This window comes from Phascolarctos cinereus, unplaced genomic scaffold (assembly GCF_003287225.1).
Source record: "Phascolarctos cinereus isolate Bilbo 61053 unplaced genomic scaffold, phaCin_HiC Scaffold_4;HRSCAF=312, whole genome shotgun sequence".
Classification (NCBI taxonomy): domain Eukaryota; kingdom Metazoa; phylum Chordata; class Mammalia; order Diprotodontia; family Phascolarctidae; genus Phascolarctos; species Phascolarctos cinereus.
In genome coordinates this window covers 293,707,106-293,729,922 of record NW_027555847.1, presented here as the reverse complement: position 1 = coordinate 293,729,922, position 22,817 = coordinate 293,707,106, and the positions used below count along the sequence as shown (strand labels likewise).

At 37.7% G+C, this 22,817-nt stretch overlaps 1 protein-coding gene across 5 annotated transcripts in view; it reads right to left on the bottom strand.

Moving 5' to 3' along the window:
• MCTP1 (multiple C2 and transmembrane domain containing 1) overlaps positions 1–22,817 on the bottom strand; it is a 498,591-nt gene that overhangs the window by 327,991 nt on the left and 147,783 nt on the right. For all 5 annotated transcript variants that reach the window (XM_078153123.1, XM_078153125.1, XM_078153124.1 and 2 more), the window contains exon 4: positions 12,385–12,464. In XM_078153123.1, the coding sequence (XP_078009249.1) occupies positions 12,385–12,464 (80 nt within the window). The remainder of the gene's footprint in view (positions 1–12,384; positions 12,465–22,817) is intronic.

Here is a 22,817-nt window from a genome sequence, read left to right as displayed (position 1 = left end):
GCTTGCTAATTGTGCCCACGACACGTTACCTTCTGCTACCAACCTTTACATAAATAGTCTTGCGTGTCTAGAATGCACACCTTCAATATGCCAAGTACTTAATAAATATTTGTTTAATTAAATCAAACTTCTCCCTCTACCTAGTATTTTAATAAATGTTTGTTCAATTGAATTGACTGTACCTCCTAACTCCGGTTACAGTCAAGATTACCTACATGAAAATACTCCAAAGATCTATGGTTTTTGACAGTGTGATGAATTCCCAGTGTAGGAATTCCCTCCAGTGATACAGATTGCAACCATCTTTGACTTAGTAGATAAGTCCTAGGAAGTTGCATGAGGTTCATGAAAGTTCAGTAATTTTTCCAGGATCACAAAGCTCATTTGTGTAAAAGGTGGGTTGTGCACCCATGCAAATATGTGTTCAGTTTTATACAGATTCAGATGGCTGATTTCTACATAGAATTTAATGGTAGATATTCAGAAATAGTTTTTAAGAAAACAGCATATCTTACATTTATAGTTTGGGAAAGGGTATAGCAGAGAAAGATTCTCCCCACAATCCTCCCCTCTTCCTAAAGTACTAATTGCTGTGGATGACACCATCATCCTTCTAGTCAGCCAGATTTACAGCCTAGGAGTGGATTTAGACCTAGATCCTCTGGTTCCAAATATTGCCCTTCCCACCGTACTCCAATGTCCTCCAGTTCCTTTAACAAATCCTTATTTGTCCTCAAATCTTCCCTCTCTTGGGATTATAGATCTAGAGCCAGAAGGGACCTCAATGTCATTTGATTCAACTGCCTCATTTTACAGATGAGGAAACTGAGGCCACAATAATTAAGTGACTTGCTAGGTCACAAAGGCATTACATGGCAGATCTGGGACTTGAACCCAGGTCCTTAGAGTCCTCATCAAATGCTCATTTCTATTCTCCTTTCCAATATACCACTGAAGATGAATAGTAAATACCCTAAACCCAATACAATAATAACAACAAACTTTTCTCAAATGACTATTGTGTGCAAAGCACTATTCTAGGCACCAAAGAAGGACACAGAAGACAGTGTCACCAAATGTCTGGCCTGAAAGGGAATTTAAAGATCAAGTCATGTGTGCTCAAGGATGCATAGCTACTTAGTGGCAAAGAAAATACTTTAGCTTAGACTTCCCAGACAAGGGCTCTCTCCATAACCCTGTTTCATTCAATGTCACTGCCCTGTCATACTAAGTGGGAGCACCAATTTCTTAGCCTTAAATTATTCTTATTCCAAAGAAATTGATACCCCATTATTTCCATGTTGAACCAAATCCCAGAGGAAGACAAAGAAATGGACTTTCAACCCTGAAAACCTAGGGCTCAAATTCCCTGAAATATACTAGTTCATGGGCAAGTCTTTACTCTCCAAGTCTCAAGTGCCAACTATTATTTTAAAGGTTAGCAAACTGTAGCTTATAGATATTAGGTGATAAACAAGTCACATGGATACTAATTTGTCTCCTAGATCTGGTGTTCTTTCAAACTCTCTAACACTTATCTAAGTTACTCATGGATGAAAACTGATGACATTGAAGTTCCTTGACATGTTAGCACAGGTATTAATTATAGGAATTTCATTAGACTCTTCACCTGAGGACAAATAGATCCAATTGTCCCATGATTGACCCACTCTGCTAAACCTTCCAGAAATCCACTTCTCCCTGAGAAAATGTAGCTAAATCATTTCGGCACTTCTGGGCCTCTGACATACTCCTGGGTATTCATTTTTCAACTCCAAATATTTTTGTGATCTCGGGATCAGTCACCTTTATGGATGACCTACCTTGGTGACCCCTTCACAAGCCCCCAAAACTTGAAGCCCTAGAGGGAATTTCATTCTCAGTCTTTGGGCTAACCCTCTGAGGACCTGAGGCTCCAGGAGCCTTGACAACTAAAAAAAGGCAGAAAAGTAGCATGCAATGATAATGTAATTCTAAAATTCTGGGCAAAATTTTCCAGGGTTCAATTTCCTCACATGTAAAATGATGATGATAATACAGTACTTGTACTATCTGCCTGGCAGAACTGTTGTGAGATAATATATCTAAAGTGCTTTATAATTATGTATGCCACAATACAAATCTAAGTTATTTACTTCTTATCATTACTTTCCTCAGTGGACAAGCATGTGTGCAGGGAGGATTTTATTGTAGTGTTTTGTAGCCACCTGCTTCTTTCAACAGGACCTTGTACCATGTTGGCCATTTCTAGGATACAGTTTGGTCCATACTAAGGACATGTTAGCCAGTGTAGAGGCAGACATTTAACTTAGCATGAAAAGAACCAAAACACAAATTCTATTTTGCAGTCAGTAATTTTCTCTCTGGGTTAAAATAATAAGTCATTGTCTTTCATCTTAAAATATATTGTTTCATTGCCTGATAATTGAGATGACAATGGACTAGCTTCACTCCTGACTCTTAACCTGACCTCACTTCAAAGAACATTTATGAAATACAACCCAGATGCCAGGTACTGTGCTAGGTATTGAGAATATAAAAACAAAAAGCAAAGAAGTTCCTGCATGCACAGGGAGCCCCTGCCTCCTTTTTTTCCTTACCACTCAGGTAGGAAATAATCTTTTGGACACATTTTCCTACTTCACAGGCATGTTGGGAAAACAACAGGCACCATTCTGTTCGATGCACTAATTATTCTGATATTAATAGTAATTATTAGTGATCACTAATATTATGAATATTAATATATTCATACAGCACGACAGTGTATACTGTGTTTTCCTCACAATAAGACTAGGAGGTGGGTAGGACAAGTATCAACTATTATTTTAGAGATTAGCAAACTGAGGTTTGTAAAGGTTAGATGATAAATTCAAAGTCACATGGATACTAATTTATCTCCTAGATCCAGTGTTCTTTCATTTTTTTTTAAATTTTGGAAATGGAATGGAATTTATATTGAATTTTCAAAGAATTCCATCACTTTGAGCTCTGGAGTTTTATTCTGAGTAGTACAGTGGAAGGAGGGCTAGATTTGAAGTCAGAGGACACTGGCCCTGTTTTATACATTCTGTGTGATCCTGAACAAGCCATTTGACTGCTTTGTGCCTCAGTTTCCTCACCTGTAAAATGAATGGGTTGGACTATATAATCTCTGAGGTCACTTCCAGCTATTAATCTATGAGTCTTTATTAATTTTCTCATATGCCTTCAACATCTCTGAAACATATGGGATCTGGGTTCTTTCTTCTGGAGAAACTGAGTTCTACAGAAGTAGCTGATCCAATATCAAAATACAAGTCAGACCTAGATGCCAGACCTCCTGACAGATGCCTACTACTAGACTATCCCCCTTGCTAAGAAATTGAACCTTAGAGGATTTTTTTCTTTAACACTTTAGGAAAGTAAAGTCAGACAGTTAATAAACATCTATTAAGTACTTACTATGTGCCTGGCACTGTGCTAAGTGCTGGGGATGTGAAGAAAAGCAAAACATAGTCCCTGTGCTGAAGGAGTTTATAATCTAATGGGGGAAAATAACACATTAAAAGGAAACTCAAATGGCAGTGGAGGGGGGAAAATGGAAGATATGAAGACCAGAGGAGGATAGCTGGGTAGGAAAGGATGATATGACTGCCCTCTTTAAATGGAGGATCTGAAAGGAGCTCTCCACTGTCTACCTTCTACCTGCTTAAGAGGGAGGGTCCCAGGGGCAGGAGTTACTGAGGAGATACGAGCTTCAGGGCTGCTGTGATCTAGCAGGATGGTGAGGTTCTGGAGAGCAAGATGAAGTCCAGAACACAACAGGCATGTGGCAGAGAAAGCTGGGAGTCTGTAAGCCTGTCCTGGGATCTGATAACCACTTCTTCACTTGCATATCTTTGCATAACAGCAAAGGCCATGGGAGGAAAAAGAGAAGCAGAGGGGCAGAAGGAATCAATTGTCTGACCTTGTGAAGAGGTGGGCAAAAAATGAAAACAAATCCTGGGGACTGGCTCTCTCTCCTTTATGAAGAGTTTAAAGGAAAAATCAATATATATACCTGAATTTCACACCCTAGAAATGATGGGAAATGTCAAGTTGCTTCCAATACATATAAACAACACCCACTTCTTTCACTGCAGCTCAGCAACAGCCTGAGAGGTTCCAGACACTGACATTGGCTCCCAGCTTAATCCTGGGAGAATGTCATCCGATTCATTTCCACAACATATAAATGCTTATTACATGGAAGATATTGTGCTAGGCATTGATAATAGTTCAAAGCAGCTGACATTGTAATGAAGAAATGACCCTTAGTTGTATCCAATCATTTGCCCAGTTCCATTATTCTACCTATCTAAAAACTTTCACATTTGTCCCCTTTTCTCTACTCATATGGTCACCACCCTAGTTCACACTGCCCCTTAGGACCTCCATGGAAGTAACCCACTAACTGACCTACAAGTCTCTTCCAAACTTTCCAATCTATCTTACAGTTAGCTGCCCAAATCAACATTCCTAAAATGCAGCTTGACCTTCCTGTTCAAAATGCTCCAGGGGTTCCTTATAGCTTCCAGGATAAAATACAAAATCCTCTGTTTGGCATTTAAAGCCCTTAAAAATCTCACTACTGTCTACCTTCCCAGGTTGATTACCCATCACTCCCCTTCATACATCCTTTGTTCTGGCCAAAGTGGCCTCTCTGCTATATTCTGTATATAAATAATGTCAAACTCAAATAGAAATAAGGGCCAATAAAATACACATAAGACTCAGGGCTATATATTGACCTGGAAAACTACATATTAGTATTAACTGTTTTATTTTATTTTTATTTATTTTATTAAATAGTTCCCAGTTACATTTGAATCTGGTTTAGATTGTGCTTGGGAATGTGATAGACTGCTTGTTTGACACTTCCACTGTACTGACAGTTTATCTTCTTCCTCTATGTTTTCTCACATCTTGTCCCACTTCCCTCCACCCTTCCTCACACATATCTCAGGTCTGAAATGATCTCCAACCTTTCTTCTATCTGTTGGAATTCCTCCCTCTACTCCAGGCTCAATTAAAGTGCCACCTCCTCTAGCAGGCCAGGCCTGATTCACTCCCCATAAGTTACTAAAGGTTTGCCTCCACCAAAATTATGTTGTACTTACGTTGCCTATTTTTTCATTTACTTATATGTCTATATGCTATTTCCTCAGCAATATGATGTAAGTTGTTTGAAGGCGGGGAATGTTTCTTTTTTGCCTTTGTATCTCTAATAACTAACACATTGACTGGAATATAGTAGAGGCTTAATAAGTGAATGAAGGAGGGAAATAAAGTTAGAAAATCAAAGCCAATAAATAACAGTTTTTTTCCCCTCCTTCTCCACTTACATTTTCCCTCTGGAGATTTTTTCAGTTGTTTAGGGTATAGGGAGTAGAAGAGATATTTATGCTTTGGTATAAGACCAAATGACTGAATATTCTATTGAGAAAAGAATAGTTTGAACATGAGAAAATGCCTGAAATTCTAGCTCCTTTTGAATTCAATCATCATCATCATGCACTACATATATCTCAGCTACATTTTATGGAAAACTAGTCATGAAGAAGCCTTGTTATGGGTGCAGACTGCTGAGTATATTTTTGCTGTATTCTTTTGGCTTGTATTTGTACTATTCATCATGTGCATGAATTTCTGGTTGACTCACAAATGGAACACAGAAAACTATAGAGGGAAGTCTTCAGAAAGTTTATATAAGTAAGATTTCCTCCCCCCTCCACTTGTGAATATTTATATTTGTGTATTTATATTATTCTGAACCTAAACACCTTTGCCTTTATCCTTATTAAATGTCATCTAATTCAGTTTTGCTCAATGTTCTAGCCTCACAGATCTTGTGGGATCTTGGTTCTGACATCCAATGTAAGAGTTTTAGCTTTCCTAACTTAGTGTCACCTTCACATTTGATAAGCACATCATTTATATTTCTATATGTCACTGATAAACATGTTAAACAGTAAAGGGTCCGAGGAAGGGCACTACGCTCTATGACTTTGATCCATCAAGCCATTAATGAGACACTATGGTAGGAAAAGCCATGGATCTGCTGCTTAGTACTTAGGTGACCCTGGGCAAGTGGCTAACTTCTCTGAGCCATGACTTTCTCATCTCTGAAATGAAGGGCTTGAACAGGATGATCTCTGTGATTGCTTCCAGTCTACAATTCTGGGATCCTGTGAATAAGTGGGCCCGGTGTAACAACAGGATCATTGATATGGAGATGGCAGGGAACTCAGGGGACTTGGAGCCTAACACTTATTACTTTACAGATGAGAAAACTGAGGCCCACGGGAGTTCAGTGACTTGCCTGAGGTGACATGTTTCAAGTGGCAGAGGAGGGAGTCAGTCAGTCAGTATGCATTTATTAAGTATCTACTATGTGCCAGGCACTGTGCTAAGGCTGAGGATAAAAAAAAGGCAAAAGATATTCTCTGCCCTCAAGAAGTTCACAATTTAATATACAGGATGGTTAGGAAATAATCAACTAGAATTAAGAGGGGGTGGGAAAGGCTTCCTGTAGGAGATGGGATTTTAGTTGAGACTTATAAGAAGCCAGGGAAGCCAAGGCAGAGATGAGGAGAGAGTATTCCAGGCATGGGGTAACAACCAGAGAAAATGGCTGGAGATTAAAGATGGTGTACCTTGTTCGTGGAATAGCAAAGAGACCAGTGTTACTAGATAGAGGGTACAGCAGGGAGTTATATGTCAGAATACCAGAAAGTAGGAGGGGGCTAGGTTAGGTTAAGAGGGGCTTTGAACAGTAAGCAGAGGATTTTGTATTTGATCCTGGAGGTAACAGGGAAAATCACTCAGAACAGTACATTGGAGTTGGAGGAGAGATCCTGTTGCCTCCAAGAACAAATGCAAAATTCACTGTTTGTCACTCAAAGTCTTTTATAACCTACCCTCCTCCTACCTTTCCATTCTTCCCATACCTTGCTTCCTTTCATTCATTTTTTAATCCAATGATACTGGGCTCCTGGCCCTTCCATGAAAAAGACACTTTATTCCTCAGTTCCAGGCATTTTCTCTGGCTGTTCCCCATGCCTAAAATGCTCTCAATTCTGCATACTGACTTCCTTGGCTTCCTTTAAGTCCTAAATAAAATCCCACCTTCTACAGGAAATTCACCCTCTTAATTCCAGTGCTTTCCCTCTTTTAATTATATTTTGTATATACCTTGCTTTGTATCAATTTGCTTGTATGTCATCTCCACCATTAGACTGTAAACTCTTTTGTTTTTGTATCCCCTGCACTTAGCACAGTGCCTGGCACATAGTAGGTGCTTAATAAATGTCTACTGCATTGAATTGAGAGAGTTGAGACCCAACAACAGACTATCGCAATAGTCCAGTGGTGACGGCTTGCATTATGATGGGGGCAGAATCAGAGAAGGGGGAGTCTATGTCGAAAATCAACAGGTCTTAGCCACAGATTAGATGTAGGGGGTGAGGATGACACCTAAATTGGAGCCTGGTGATACCATTGACAGTAACGTGGAAGTTTGGAGGAGGGAAGGGTAGAGGGGGAAAGAAAACGAGTTTAATTTTGGATGTACTGAGTTTAAGATATCTACTGGACATCCATTTTGAGATGTAAGATTAAAGGTCAGCAGAGAGATTAGGGCTGGGTAAGTAGGTTTAAGAATAGTCAGCATACAGATGATAATTAAACCCATGGGTGCTGATAAGATCAGGTGAAGTAGTATAAAGAGAGAAGAGAAGAGGGCCCAGGACAGAACCCTGAAAGACACCTGTGGTCAGAAGGAATGATTTGGGTGAGGATCCAGCAAATGAGACAGAGAAGGAACAGGGAAGAGAGAAGCAGGAGTGAGCAGAGTCCTAAAAACCCAGAGAGAAGAAAATAGCAAGAAGAAAGTGATCAACAGGATCAAAGGCTGCAGACAGGTCAAGGAGAATGAGGACTGAGAAAAGGCCGCTGGATTGGGTAATGATGGAACTTTGGAGAGATCAGCTTTAGTGGAAACATGATGTTAGAAGCAGGATTGTAAGGAGAGAAAGCGGAGGCACCTAATGTAGATGACCTTCTCAAGGAGTAGCCAGAAAGGGCAGAGGACATAGCATGACATGGGGTGGAAGGGGGTAGCATCAAGTGAGGGCTTTTAGAGGCTAGGAGAGACATGATTATATTTGTAGGCTCTAGGGAAGATAAGGAGTAAGTAAGTACATAGAGAGAAATTAAAGATAAATGACAGAATGGTGAGATGGAATGGGGTTGTTTGTGCAGGTAGAGAGGGATTTGCCTTGGCAAGGAGTAAGGCCACCTCTTAGTGTGAGGATTTGAAGTTAGGTCTTCCCAAACAGTACTTAGGCTCTCCCCAGTTTTTCTAAAAGTCTCTGAATACTCCCAGGAGCAGAGTGTGGACACCAGTGTCCTCTATGATAATCCTTTATGCTGATTTAAGAACGATGCAAAGGACAGCACATGAATAACCTATATAAAACTGCTTGCCTTCTCAATGAGGGTGAGGGAAGGGAGAGAATTTGGAACTCAAAATTCTTAAAAATGAATGTTGAAGTGGAGCAGTGGATAGAGCCCTAGAGTCAGAAGGACCTGAGTTCAAATTCAGCCTCAGACACTTGACACTTACTGTGTGACCCTGGTCAAGTCACTTAAACCCATTGCCTAGCAAAAAAGACCAAAAAAAAAGAAAGAAAATGGTTTATATATGTAATTGGGGAAAAAACCCAAACATTAAATAAATTTTAAAAAAAACAACCAAGAATGATGCAAAGAGCAGTCAGTAGAAGACAGCTACTACACATGCTGCCAGATGCTACATGACAATTCAGGCTTTAGGTTGTGCACATGTTTGACTTTAGGAGAGCAAAATAACATAGAAGAGGTAGGAGGACCAGCTCAAAGACTCATTTTCTTTTTATAGAGAGGGGAAAATTATCAATCATCAACAATAATTTATTTAATACTTATCTTAGACCTAGGATGATTTAATGCAAAACATTCCACAAATATCTGAACACTGTGAAAGGGACTGGGTGGTAGGGATGAAGGGGAGGTTTACAAAGTTTTTTTAACTTGTAGTTCTTTGTGGGGTTAACTCTGTGTGAAGTTACTTGTTTTGTTTGTTTTTTAAGATGGGAGGAAAATTGTCTTTAATTATATTATTTTGGTTTGGGGGAGGGGAATGGAGAGAACTAGACAGCCAGTGATTTGGGCTAAATGTGCCTAGTCCAAATAGAACAGGATTCTTATTTGTGTTATGGATCCCTTTGGGAGTCTGGTGAAGCCTATTGACCCTTTCTCAGGATAATGTTCTTAAATACATAAAACAAAATACATAGCATTACAAAGAAAAACAATTATATTGGGGAAAAGTTATCAAAATTTAAAAAAAAGTTTGTGGACCCCAAGTTAAGAACCTCACACATAAATGAATCACAAATGTGGCATGGCGATTGATAGCCTGGGAATGGATGATGCCATTCTTATGGATATCAGAAAGGAGAGAAAATTCAGGGAAGAGGTAGGTTAGGGGGATCAGTGACTCAAGTCTTATTTTAGGAATAACAAGACACTGAGAAATTAGTAAGGGAGAAATCCCTAAGGCCAAAGATGAAGGGCACCTGAATCTAGTCTAAAAAGCAGTTGATGCCTTGGGAAGTTGATGTAGTTCACCAAGACCTAAGGCCCAGGGTATGATTAATTAATACCTCACACACAAATCCTTACTTTGTCAGTCTTATCGTCAGCATCATGATTCTGATGCTCCAGATTTCTTCATCTTGCCCTTGAGTGGGTACCTACCCCTTACCCTTTCGTGTGTTGTCTTCCCCCATTAGAATGTATGCTGCTTGAGGACAGGACTATGTTTCTGTTTGCATTTGTATCCCTAGTGCTTAGCACAATGACTAGCACATAGTAAGTGCTTAATAAATGCTTATTCTAGCTATCTATCTATCTATCTGTCCATTTATCATCTCCATCTTTTGTATAGATCTTGTGAGGACTGAAAAATAGTTTCAAAGCTTCTTTAAAATAAAATGAAGATTATTGATTAGTTGTCAGCAGTTATATATTTGATAGCAATGATTTCCAGAACTCCTGGATATGAATAGAACTTTTAGTTATGATTTAACACAGATTTAATTTCTATAGACAGACAATTGATCTTTTTGATCAAAATGCAATAAAGAGTTCTATGTCAATGAAATGGAACACTTGATTTAAAATAAAAAGAAATGGTGGTTCTTGCTCTTGTGGAATTGACAATCAAGTAAGAGCACTGGATCAATGGAAGATAATTATAGTACACAATAAACCTAAGTATATTAGAGCAGTGCAAAATGCCAGTTGATACATATGATAGATCTGGTTATGATGTATCATGAACTAAACCTGTTCACTTTTTTTGCAGATGAAAATTATGAATTGACGACTAGAATAAGTCTCTCAGAATCAGAGGGTCCATTCTTCTGCTTTTATTGACCACCTCAAGTTGTAATTATGCAATTCCAGATAGCCAGGCATATAAGAGATCTCTGATTCTGTCCTTGGAGAATTTCATACATGGATTTTCCTTGTCTCTGTAAGATCTCCAGAAAGTTAGTGCTTAATAAGCATTTGTTGACTAACTAAAGAAGATGGTGCTATCACTCTAGGTAGCACATTCAAGTCTCATTTACTTCACAGTTAGGAACTGTGTGTCTATCTAACCTCTCTTTTTAAATAAAATAGTATTCAGAGCTGGGAGAAACCTCAGAAGTTATCTAGTCCAATCCCTACATTATACAAATGAGGAAACTGAGGCCAAGAGATGTTAAGTGATTTCTACAAAGTCACACAGGCAAGTGGCAGATTTTAACCCAAACCTTCTGACTCTTAATCCAGTAATCCTTCCCAATGTACCATACATACTTAACGACTGACCTTATCACTTTGTACATTCATTTCTCTGGTTGGGACCATTTAACAATACATAGAATTATGCCACATTCTCCAGAACCAATCTGGCTCCTATGTAAGGAAAATATAAGTCCTTGACTTATTCTTAGATTTGGAGTCCTTGACCTCATGATGTCTTGGTGTCATTCTCCATAAGCCAGTTCTTGTAGGAGTTGGCTTTGCTCTTGCTAGTACTCTTGGGAATGAAGCCCGTGTGGCTCATTCTCAATTGAGAAAACTTCCTCTTTGCCTGCACTGACTTCTGACTACTGCTACCACTGAACTACTTTGATGTTATTCTGTCCTACTTGTTGGGTATCCCTTCAGCTACTCTCCTTAATAACTACTGACTTCCTTAGATCTTAAAGACCATTTAATCCAACCTATTCATTTTACAGAGGAGGAAACTGAGGCCCAGAGAGGTTATATGACTTGTAAGTCCATGAGTAGTAAGTGGCAGAAGCAGGTTTTGAATCCCCTGACTCCAAACCCAACGGTTCTTAATGAATCACTTGTTGCCATTTTCTTATTATTCTACCCACATCTTTCCCAACTTCTTCTTTGCACTCAGTGCTGAGCCTTTCCAGCTTCCCTGTCTCAGCAGGTGTGTCTAATCTCTGGGTCCCTCAGCAGGTCTGTCTTCTTCACTGCCTGCTGAACTCCAGGACTGTCCTTAAGTGTCAAAAGCACTTTGAAAGATCCAACATACTTTACAGATGTAACCACCGATAATCCTCTGTATAACATGACCTTATAAGGAAGCTAGCAATGACTTCTATGCTAAACTTTTGTGAACTTTGTTCCAGTCATAGAGAGACTGAGCTTTTGAAGCAGAATTCACAAGTATTTTCTTTTTAAAAAATTATTCTTATTCCAAACATAAATGTCAATGGAATGGGTATTTGCATTTAGGCTAAACAATAAAAAAATTAGATTTGTACATTAAACTACAGGCCTCTATAACATGTGTATATACATATACATATAATACATATTTATATGTATATATGTATTTATTTTTGTTTTTATGGATATATCAATTTGTAGCTTTTGATACTAGCCTGCTTATCTAGTCTTCTTTCCATTCTTTTCTCTCCATTAAAAAAATGTCACCTGGATGCCCACTTTTCTTTCTTTATTTGTTACATTATCAAAATCTCCTGCCCTCCATCGGGGAAAAAAGAGAAAAACAAAAGAAAAGAAGAACAGAACCCTTTAAAAAATAGACAGTCAAGCACAAACAATTTCATACACAGCCTACATTGGCTGTTATGTAAATATATCTCATTCTGTATCTTGCATCCATCACTTCTCTATCAAGAGGTTGGTGTCAAGAAGCTTCAATTTCAAAACTACTGGTGTAATGGGGAAACCATTTTGCTGTAACAGTTTTTAGTAACAGAGATGACCGCAACAGAACTGTACCTTTTTAACTCCAATAATGTGAGATCCAAAAAAGCTGAACCCATAAAATCATCCTGTAGTCCAAAGTCATAATCAAAGACCTGCAATTCAAAAGACACAATGCATTATGTGTTATTCCAGAAGCAAAGTAGAAACGTTGGGTGAAAACTACGTAATTAGGAAAAAAAATGAGCGAGTAACCTGAAATAAACTGAGGTATATTTCTGAAATAAACTGAGGTATATTTAATTATTTTGAGGGGTGCTACATAATTCTCCAAAGAAAATCCTTTCCTTTCATTTAAAGAAATGTATACTGTACAACACTCTAATGAGTAGAGTTTTCCCCAATTAAGCAATGACAATGTATCATTGCAATGAAAAGATGAGGAAGACTGGTCTCTACTGGACAGTCCTGTGGGATTTCCTCTCCCGTCCCCCATTTAAGTAGAGATGTTGGGGATGGAAAAGTATATTTAGGTATCAATATGTTGGTATGAAATTCAGCAAGTCATCCCTCTACAGAGGACTCTTGTCAGGATAAAATGAGATAATGAGTTCAATATTCCCATATTTTAAAGTGCATTTAGTTTCCATCCTTTAGGATGGCAGGGGCAAAGGTGACGTAAACACACACAAATATGAGAAAATTGAGCTATTGTATTTGAAAGCACTTTGGAAAGTTTTTTTTTTTTAAGCAGAATAAAAATGTGAGATTGTGGCAGTGTCATCAATAATAATAAAAATGTAAACAAAAATAAAAGAGACTGTGGGTTTGCTATATGGGCATACCTATTTTCCTCCTTGCTAGAGAAAACCTTTTTAAAAAAATATTTGCTTAAAATACAATTACATATCACTTCACAAATATCAATTTCTCAAACTATGTTACTGTAACAGAGATTTTAATCATTCAATAAGTCCCAACATGTCAAAGATGGGATTAGAGCTCACAAGTTCTTATGTCTATATCTTTGGCTCAGTTTCCATAACACATTCCCTGATGGCATAAGAAGTGACTGACAGAAGTTGTTAATCTATTTATGTGATGATTCCGTTATTTCAAAAAAGAGTTAAAGTGTCAAGTGGAAGTTTTTAATTCCTCTCTAGTGTTATGTACCATTTGTTAGTGGCCACTGGGTGATCACTGGTAACTAATTAGGGTAGCAAAGGCTAGACTGTGGGCATTAAAAACTGAAAAAGGAAGCACCATTCAGTGTTACCAAAGGTTTCCTATACTGTTAGGCAAAATTATCTATTTGCCTTATAAACATGCATGAGTAAATTAATAAAACATTTATTAAGCCATTACTCAGTGCAAAGCACTGTGCTAAATGCTGGACAAATGAAAAAGTAAGAAAACCCCTGCTCTCAAGAAACTCACATTCTAATGGGTAAGACAAAACATATGGAGGACTTTAGCTGCAAAGTGAGATAGAAAGGTCCTATGGTCCCTAGTGTGTTGCAGCAATGATGATGCCTCTTCTTTAATGCCATTTTCAGGGAGGTTGAAGTATTTTGGGTTGTCACACTGAACCATTTGACAAAGCCAATAGCAGAGGAGAATTGTGAGACTGCATATTCATAAAGGGTTGCCTCCCAGGATGATGGTGATGGATGGTGGGCTGCAAATATTGCTATTACCAAGCCATTTGGTTTGAGGGTCCTGGGCTATCTCCATAAGGGTCTATGGAGAAATGGTGGTAAAGATGGTGGCAGTGGTTTGATTTGGCTGGCACAGGCTGTCTCCTGTCTCTTCTTCAAGGAACCCTGAGGCAGCTGAGGCTCAGTGGATATAAGGCAGGGCGCAGAGTCAGAAAGACAAGTTCAAATTCAGTCTCAGATGCTTGCTAGTTGTGTGATCTTGAGCAAATCTCTTAACCTCTGTTTGCTTCAGTTCCTTTAATTGTAAAATCGGGATAATCAATCATCAATGAATTTTTGTTAAACAGCTACTATGAACCAGGCACTGTGCTAAGCATTGGAGATACAAATAAAAGAACAAGTCTTTACTCTCAAGGAACTTGCAATATAATGGGGGAAGATAATACAAAAAAGAAAGCTGAAAGTGGGGGCACCATGGGGTACCTGGTAGGGTCGTCTGATGCAGTTAAAACCAACTGGAGTGGCTGAGGGAAAATGAAGACATTATAGGGATAATAATAGCATCTACTTTGCACAGTTGTTATGAGCATCAAATGAAATAATATTAGCAATAATAGCATTTTGCTAATATATTAGCAAAACATTAACTTAGCATAGCACCTGGCACATAGTAGGCACTTAAATATAAAGGCTTATTCTCTTCTCTACCTCCCCTCTCCTCAACTATGTATTTCCAGTTAGAATGACACATAAAACTTCTTAAATATTTATATCCCTAGCTGTTTCAAATTTAATCAAGTAGGCTCTCACCAACAGAAGAATGAGTTCCTTTCATTTTATTGCCTGATTTCTTAGATGAATTAAATCCTTCTGAATGTTTGGAACAACCAATAAATAAAAACACATTTTAACAAAGTTTTTAAAAAATCTTATTTACTATCTGCCACTAAAAGGCAGGCATTAAGATAATGACTTGGGAACAAGGAAGGAAATACTCTTATTTTAGGCACATCTTACCAATGCACACTGTTACCACAGGTTGGGATGGTTATAAGGAGATCTATACAAATTCCTCAGCATTACTGGAAAAAACAACTCAATGCAGGTGCTAATTATTACAGTTTGATAGGAAATTGCTATTTTTCTATAGTATAATGGAGGTTTTTCGTTTAGGAAACCTAATACAATATGACACACATTAATACAATAGAACATTAACTAAATGTGAAGTTCTGTGCAGAATATTATACTAGTCTCTGGGAGGGAGCCAATCCTACAGTCCATGTCCTTAAGGAATTTGTAGTCTTTTTCTACCAGTGGTGGTGGGCTGGAAGTATGGTGATGTGTGGACTCCAGGTCCAGTGCTCTATCCATAGTGCCATCTAGTTTCCTCACGTGTAATTTAAAAGGAAAAAAAGCAAAAGCAAAATTTATTGATCACTTGCCCCTGGACATTGGCCATAAACATGCCTTGGATGTGTACTGCAAGAACCTATGATGCATCTGATGAAAGAAATGCATATTTCAGTATATAAAATTCAGGACTGAATTTTACAAAACAAATACTATACCAAAATATAACAATTTCTACTATCCAGTTTATACGAATCAATTTACACCAAGACTTCTATGCCTTCTAGGATTATAAGTTGTAACACAATGAGAACGCTGGGGATGTACAAAAGCCTTACAGTGTCACAGAAAGATGCCAAAGCTAATACATTGGCATAAAGTAACAGAAGACAGGTAATAAGCTTTGGAGGAAGACTTCAGTGCGGTCAACCTAAGTAATTCTAAACTACAGACCATTATTTTTCATCACTCTCAAGGGTTTCTCTTTGCCTGAATTGTCTAGGTATTTACCTCGGTTCTCCACTTGTATTAAGGGTTCTTAACCTTTTTTAGTATTATATACTTCTTTGGCAGTATGATAAAGCTTATATGGAGCCCTCCTCAGAATAACAGTTTTAAATGCATAAAATAAAATACTTAGGATTAAAAAGGAAACCCATTACACTGAAATATAGTTATCTATTTTTTTTAAAAAGTTCACAGACCCAGGTGAAGAATCCATGAATAATGAGAAAAACATGGAACACTGAAAGCTAACATCGCTTCATTAAGGTATTAGCTCATTTCAATACCTAGACATTATTTCTTAGCCAGAGGGGAGGCATCTATAAGTGAAATCCTTAGGACAATAAATAGATAGAATGGGGGAAGAAATGGGAAATCAAAGTCCCACTGTTTCCTAAATTCCTGTTTCAGAAATTTAGAAGACCCCTAGGGGCTCAACAACTCCATACCCCACTCCAGGGAACATAGGCAGAAGAAAATCCTCTGAAATGTATCATATACAGCTAAATAATTTTTTAAGCAGTTACTTCAATTCTCAAGGCAACAAGTATCAAACACTGATGAATGTGAGCCTCATCTCATTTTTGTTTGTTTTTAATTAATAATACCAACACCTAGTTTCCATGTAGCCTTGTGTGGTTGACAGAAGGAACCCAGGCTTGTCATCCACATTTGCATTTGAACATGTTAACACCTTAAACTAGTAGAGTTTATGAGCCCCAGAAATACTGAACATCCTATCAAGAAGCCGGACAACACAGGGACAAAACTCAGGCTGTGTCTCTATAATAGGTATTGAGTTCAGTCAGTACAATTAAGGACCCCACTGGGAATCAAGACTAAAATCACTATGTGGAAGTCAGTGTCACTGAGTCAAAAGGAATTTATTTGTATCATTCCATTTTCCAGTTCCTATAGCTATCTTAGGGGGTGTGTTGAATTTCAAAAAAAATAATGGCAAACTGCTTTTACATCAGTTTTCTGATGATTTTCTAATTCAAATTAAATATACCTTGTGAAGGACTTAGTCCATCAAATATGGAGAAATGAAATTAAGCTCATATGACAGCATGAAAAAAAAACTTGAATACTAATTTATACCTCATTTTTGGTTTCAGGCTCAAGGAAAGGCACAGAAGAAAATAAAAACATGAGAAGTTAGTTACTTTCACAGTTTAAGTAGGCACTGATGACCAATTCCCAACTGTCCCCAGAAAATCAGGCATAAACGAAAAACAAGTGGAGAAATAGTGTTTTTACCCTTTAACAACACAGGGACAAACAGCTGAGATGCTTGACTGCTTTAGAGTCATGTGTGATGGATGGTACAAATAGAAGAATGCAAAATGCACAGTGAATGCGAAAATAACTGTAGTTTAAAGAACTTTTGCTCAAGAGGTTGGAGACTTTGTTATTATAACCATGTTTCAACTGGCACTAGAGATCTGCTCCTAGTTATCGATCTAAAACATTCTTCTGAGTAATTTAGAGTCTGTTTAGATATAATCTTTGAGACAGGGCACGATGCTGGGCCATTTAACAAAACGCAAATGAGATAAATCAATCTTTTGCACTTTTGGTTATTACCTGGTACAGTTTCAAACTCAAGGTATTCTTACCCTGTATCAAAGAATTTTCCAAGTGTGTTAAGACAACAAGCTTGCTGACAGTGGAATGGCCCTAAGTGGAGATGCCTTCTGTGAGAACCCTCTATTTTAATTTAATATCTGGTGGAGCTCTAATTCTTGACAGAGAATTGACCCCCAAAAGGAGTTTATATAAATACACACACACACACACACACGCACGCACGCACACAACCCTCATACTGCTTCTCCCTCTTCCACTATGACCCTGGGTGCTGATTATGGGCCTTTGAATGATAGTGGCAGTGAAGGGCCAATTTAGAATTTCAATTCATTTCAACAGCCTCTGAAATTGATGTACTCCTTTATCAGAGCTGAACACATCACATCATTTGAGCAGTGGGCCAGAGCAGCATTGCACATTCAAAGAGGGTTCCACGGCTCTTGTCTCATCTTAAGTGTTACATTTTAACCTGCTACGTCTATTGCTACCTTATTAAATTCCTTTTCCAGTTGCTGTTTCCTACTCTGCCCTGCTGACAACACCACAGGAGAAAGCAAACCACAGAAAAGGAACTTTTCAACTAACACATGCGAAATTAAAAGTTATATTGTTTCAAACTAATTAAATTGAACATAAATATTTATTATGTGCAAAGTACATAGAAATGACAGTGCCAGAATTTTAAAAAAATGAATTACTGATTTTTTAAAACTGGAAATGTTATAGCTTTGTAGACTTTAATGTGATTTTATAACCTTGGTTCAAAACTGGATTTTGTTTTACCTTGATGCTTTAGCGACCGTGTTACAAGTACACAGGGACTCCAATTTCCTTTAACTATAAGTGTGAAGGGCATTCTTTAGAACCTCACGTTTCCAGCCACTGGTACATTTTCATCTCACCTGTCACTATAGACTTCAATACTTACTAAGATATTTTCTAGGCAAGATTAGTTTCCTATCATAGAAAACATGTGGAAGACATCAAAATCAAGCATTCCATTGAGAACAGGGAAAGAAAATGAAAATGTTGCAATTTTCAGGTAATTTTAGTATTTGGAAATGTCACAGTAACCAATGCATCATATTTAGATTGTACCTTTGTAAGCTTAGACACAGAAAAAGAAAAGTTAGCATACACACTTGGGAAGCCCCTCCCATCCTAAAAAAAAATTAAAGCCAGAGATTGCATCCAAAACACACACCTTACCAAACTCATAGAAATCTTGTGAATATTGAATTAAATACTAAGCAAGGATTTTGGAAAATGCAGAGTACTATAAAAAAGAATAAGAAAATATTAATTTTTCTATCTTCAAAAAGCTTAAATGTCTTCTTTCCTACTCAAGTCTAAAAAAAGTTAATACAAATTGCTTATTGGCTAAAACTTTATTTTCTTTTCAAAATTCAAAATAAAATATAAGAAGCCATGACATTGTCTGTCTCAGATTCCTCTTCTACACAACAGAAAATAATTTTTGCTTAACTCATAGAGTTGCTGTGAGGAAAGTACTTTGTAAACCATAAAGAGTTATATGTATGTCATTATTTCTATTGTTATTAATAATAACAATATGAAAGAAGGTGAAATGCTTTATATCTTCTCTGCTATATAAAAAAGGGTTCTAATATGAAAATAACAAATACATACACATGTGTATATATATGTGTGTGTGTATATTTACATATATATACACATATATATATACTATATCTATATCTATATCATTTCACCTTTATTTGCCTCAGTTTCCTGAGCTGTAAAGCAAGAATAATAATAGGGGCAGGTAGGTGGTACAGTGGATAGAGACGTAGGCCTGGAGTCAGGAAATCATGAAGACCTGAGTTCAAATTCAACCTCAGACATTAGCTGTGTGACCCTGGGAAAGTCACTTACCCTCTATTTGCCTCAGTTTCCTGATCTGTAAACTAAGGATAATGATAACACTGATGTCCAAAGGTTGTTATGAGGATCAAATGAGATAATATTTGTAAAGAGCTTCGTAAACTTCAAAGTACTATATAAATGCTATTTCTCATTCTTTTTTTTTACCATTACTATTATTGTTATTCTTCTTTTAGGAAGATTTCTATAGAATGGTTAATTTGTCTGACAAGAGGGGCAGTTAGGTGGTACAGTGGATGACAGTTTCCAGGAAAGTTATTTTGGTTGCTTTTTTTTCCTTCAATTTTGGGATTTATTCCATTAGTGTATCTCGGAGTCAGGGTTTATTTGCCCTTTTAGGCCTTAATATTTTAAAAGTAGAACTACAGATCCTCACTCCTAGGATATAGTCATCTGTTCAGCCACAATGGCCTGGCCTTGAAGCAATACACAGGAGCAGTTTGCCTTGCTGAAAACATTCTTCCAGAATCAGGCTGATCTTGCCATTCTTCCACTCCTCTTCTGGATTTCTTCTATATCTTCTTTGATTACTTCTTATGCAAAATTTCTCCTCCAGGGAGTCTATTTTGCTCCTTTCTTCCTGCCCAGAGGCAGAGCAGGGCATAATGAGACTGCTACCACTGATGGCATGGAATGCTAGTGATGAGCACGATGCAGTTCTATACCAGTCTCTTGGTTTTAGACATGCTTATTGACAGATTCATCATAGATTACATCAATAATCTGATTTTTCGGGTACAATCCTTGGAGCCCCAGAAAAAGTTTCTCACATCTAGCCTCAGTTCCTGATGCTACTTGTTGCCTCCAGAGACTGACATTATAACTGTATCGAGGGCTGATCTTGGTGTTGGCTGGTGGGCAGTGGAGTTCTACTTGCGCTTCTTGGGGTAGGGCTTCTGCTCATCCTCATTCTGGCAGGGCTTGTGATAGTTGTCCTTCAGCATACTTTTAAAAATGCTCTTTAAAATGTTATCTTCTATTTGAATTGTGCATTTTCATGTATATAAGGAGCTTATATATAGCTAGAAGACATTCTGCAGTATAACATAATGCCAACAGGACAACCAATCAATCCTTAAAAGAATCTAAGAATTTGATGGAAATGCCACAATTCCATTTCACTGCTTTTCTCCAGCCCATACTTGCTTAAAACACTCCTGAAATGGGTATTCACAGTCTTCCTAAAGACCCTCAGAATTGATTTCATAATCTCTTACATTTCAGGCAACATTCATAACTCAGAAAATAGAGCAGATGATGTCTGAGGGCCCTTCCAACTCTAGGATTCTACAAGCAAATATTGTGAGGCTCTGTGAACAGGCAATTTAGATCTCTCCTGCTGTACTTTAAGACTATGAATTCATTTCTGATCTCTTTGGGGATGGGAAAGAACTATGCACTATTCTTTTTTTTTTAACAATTACACTTAATATACATCAAAAGAGTTATTAATATATAATTTGACTTTCTCTTTGACTACATAGTTAAATCTAGCCAGAAAATCAGTGCAAGTGTCGAAAGTTAAATGGATGTAGGTCTTGGAATACCAAAGGAAACAGGTATGTAGTCTTGGCTGCACAAGGTCCAGAAGTCAAGGGTAGGGAAACAAGATGAAGAAAAGAAAGGTTTAGTGGTCTAAAGTGAAGAACATTTGCAGAATGGTGGCAGGCAACATACAGCAGGTGGGTTCAGACTGGTGAAAGTCACTGAATTATGATTTTTTTTTTAGACTGAGAATATGGAGAAATGGAAAACTGCTGCAAGGTTCTGAGTAGGGGAGAGGTGTGGTCAAAAGGGCACCTAGAAAGCTACTGGTGGTAGTAGAGAAGGCAGATGGGAAGGAAAAGATGCCAAAGACCTAGACAGGAGACTTAATTATTATGTAAAATGAGTCCTTAAATCTAGCTGTGGTGGTGAGAGGAAGGAATGGAGTCATGAGGTGTTATGGTAGAAATGCCAGCAGGACTTGGCAGTGAGTGAATATTCATGACACAGAAACAAACCAAAATAGGATCTGATGATATGAACAAAAAGGGAATAGCAAAAGGGTAATGATGAAAATGACTGAGATATGAAACCAGAATAAGGGTATTCAAGCTTGAGGCTTTGCTTCTGCTTTTCCCCTCTACTGGGGAAAGAGAAAAAAACAAACTTACCCAGCAACTGTTTATTAATTGTCTATTATATTTAGGGGGCTGTGCCTAGGAATGAGGAGAAATCTGACTTAAAAAATAGCACAAGGTTCCTTGCTCTCATGGAGCTTACAAACTAATAAGGGGCATATACAAGATACATTATTTGGTAACTGAATAACTCTAATGGTTGGCTGTTTGGTTGTTGTCCTTTGTTCTGGAAGAGGACCAGAATGGCATCACTATGTTGAGGTCAAGGCACAGTGTGTCTGACTGTGGCTGATCAGACCAATATGAGCTCAGAAGGCTCTACCACTGGTTGGGCCCAAATAGTCCATATGAACATTTATAGCAAAGGTATCTCTAAATTTGTGCATCTCACATTTATATACATAAAATAACTCTAATAAATTTATAATGTATGAGGGATACAAAGAACAAGGATGACAGAAATTATAACCCTTTACGATTATTGGAGGAAAAAACTACTCTCCTTTTTTCTGTTCAAATGGTGCCTTGAGTTCCTCTGCAAATAAATGATCCATTTAGCCAAATAATTATACATAAGTAGAGAGGCTACAGGACTGTTGACTCATTGGAAAGGGTGGGGAGGCCTTCATAGAATAAATATGTCTTTTTCATAAAGCATTATACGTCAACTTTCTTTTAACTGCTAATTAATCACTATGCTTTTAATCGAATAGTTAGTCACAATCTCACTGCCAGTATCCCTTTTTCCCTTCCTTTTCTTCTTGTTTTGATCTAGTACTTTTGATTGAAGTATATAAAAGAATGGGGCAACAGAAATGCATTCTTACTGTCCAAGCCCACAATCCCACAGATGCATAAACGTCAACTAAAAACACTAGACCATAAATGGCTCCCGGATTTTCCATTAATAGTAATGGTCAACAATGTTTCCACCTAAAAATCTGTAGGTGATTTATGGATCCAAAAATATAGTTTGTTTCTAACTAGAGATCTTGGAAGTATATTCTGTATACTGTTAAGTCTTCCTTGCTTCCCCTTCATCTACACCTGGTCACACTAAGGGACTTGATGTCTACATCAAGCTAATTCATTTTTAGAAGTCTGCTGGCAGAGGTGCTTCTCTGAACAAAGGCTTTGGCAAATTCGTGAGCTAGGAAAGTCTTAAGATGTCTATTAGCCTACAGGCATCAAAGTTCAGACAGTCAGCAAGCAAGCACTCAGTATAAGTTCCAGATTGTTAGGTCAAAGGAGGGTGAAATCTTGAGTCATTTGCTCCTCTCTATCGAATCTTGGACTTCTCTTTACTCTTTCACCTTCAAGAGGCATGTGTGTGTGCACATATATCTACATATCTATATCTATATCTCTATATATA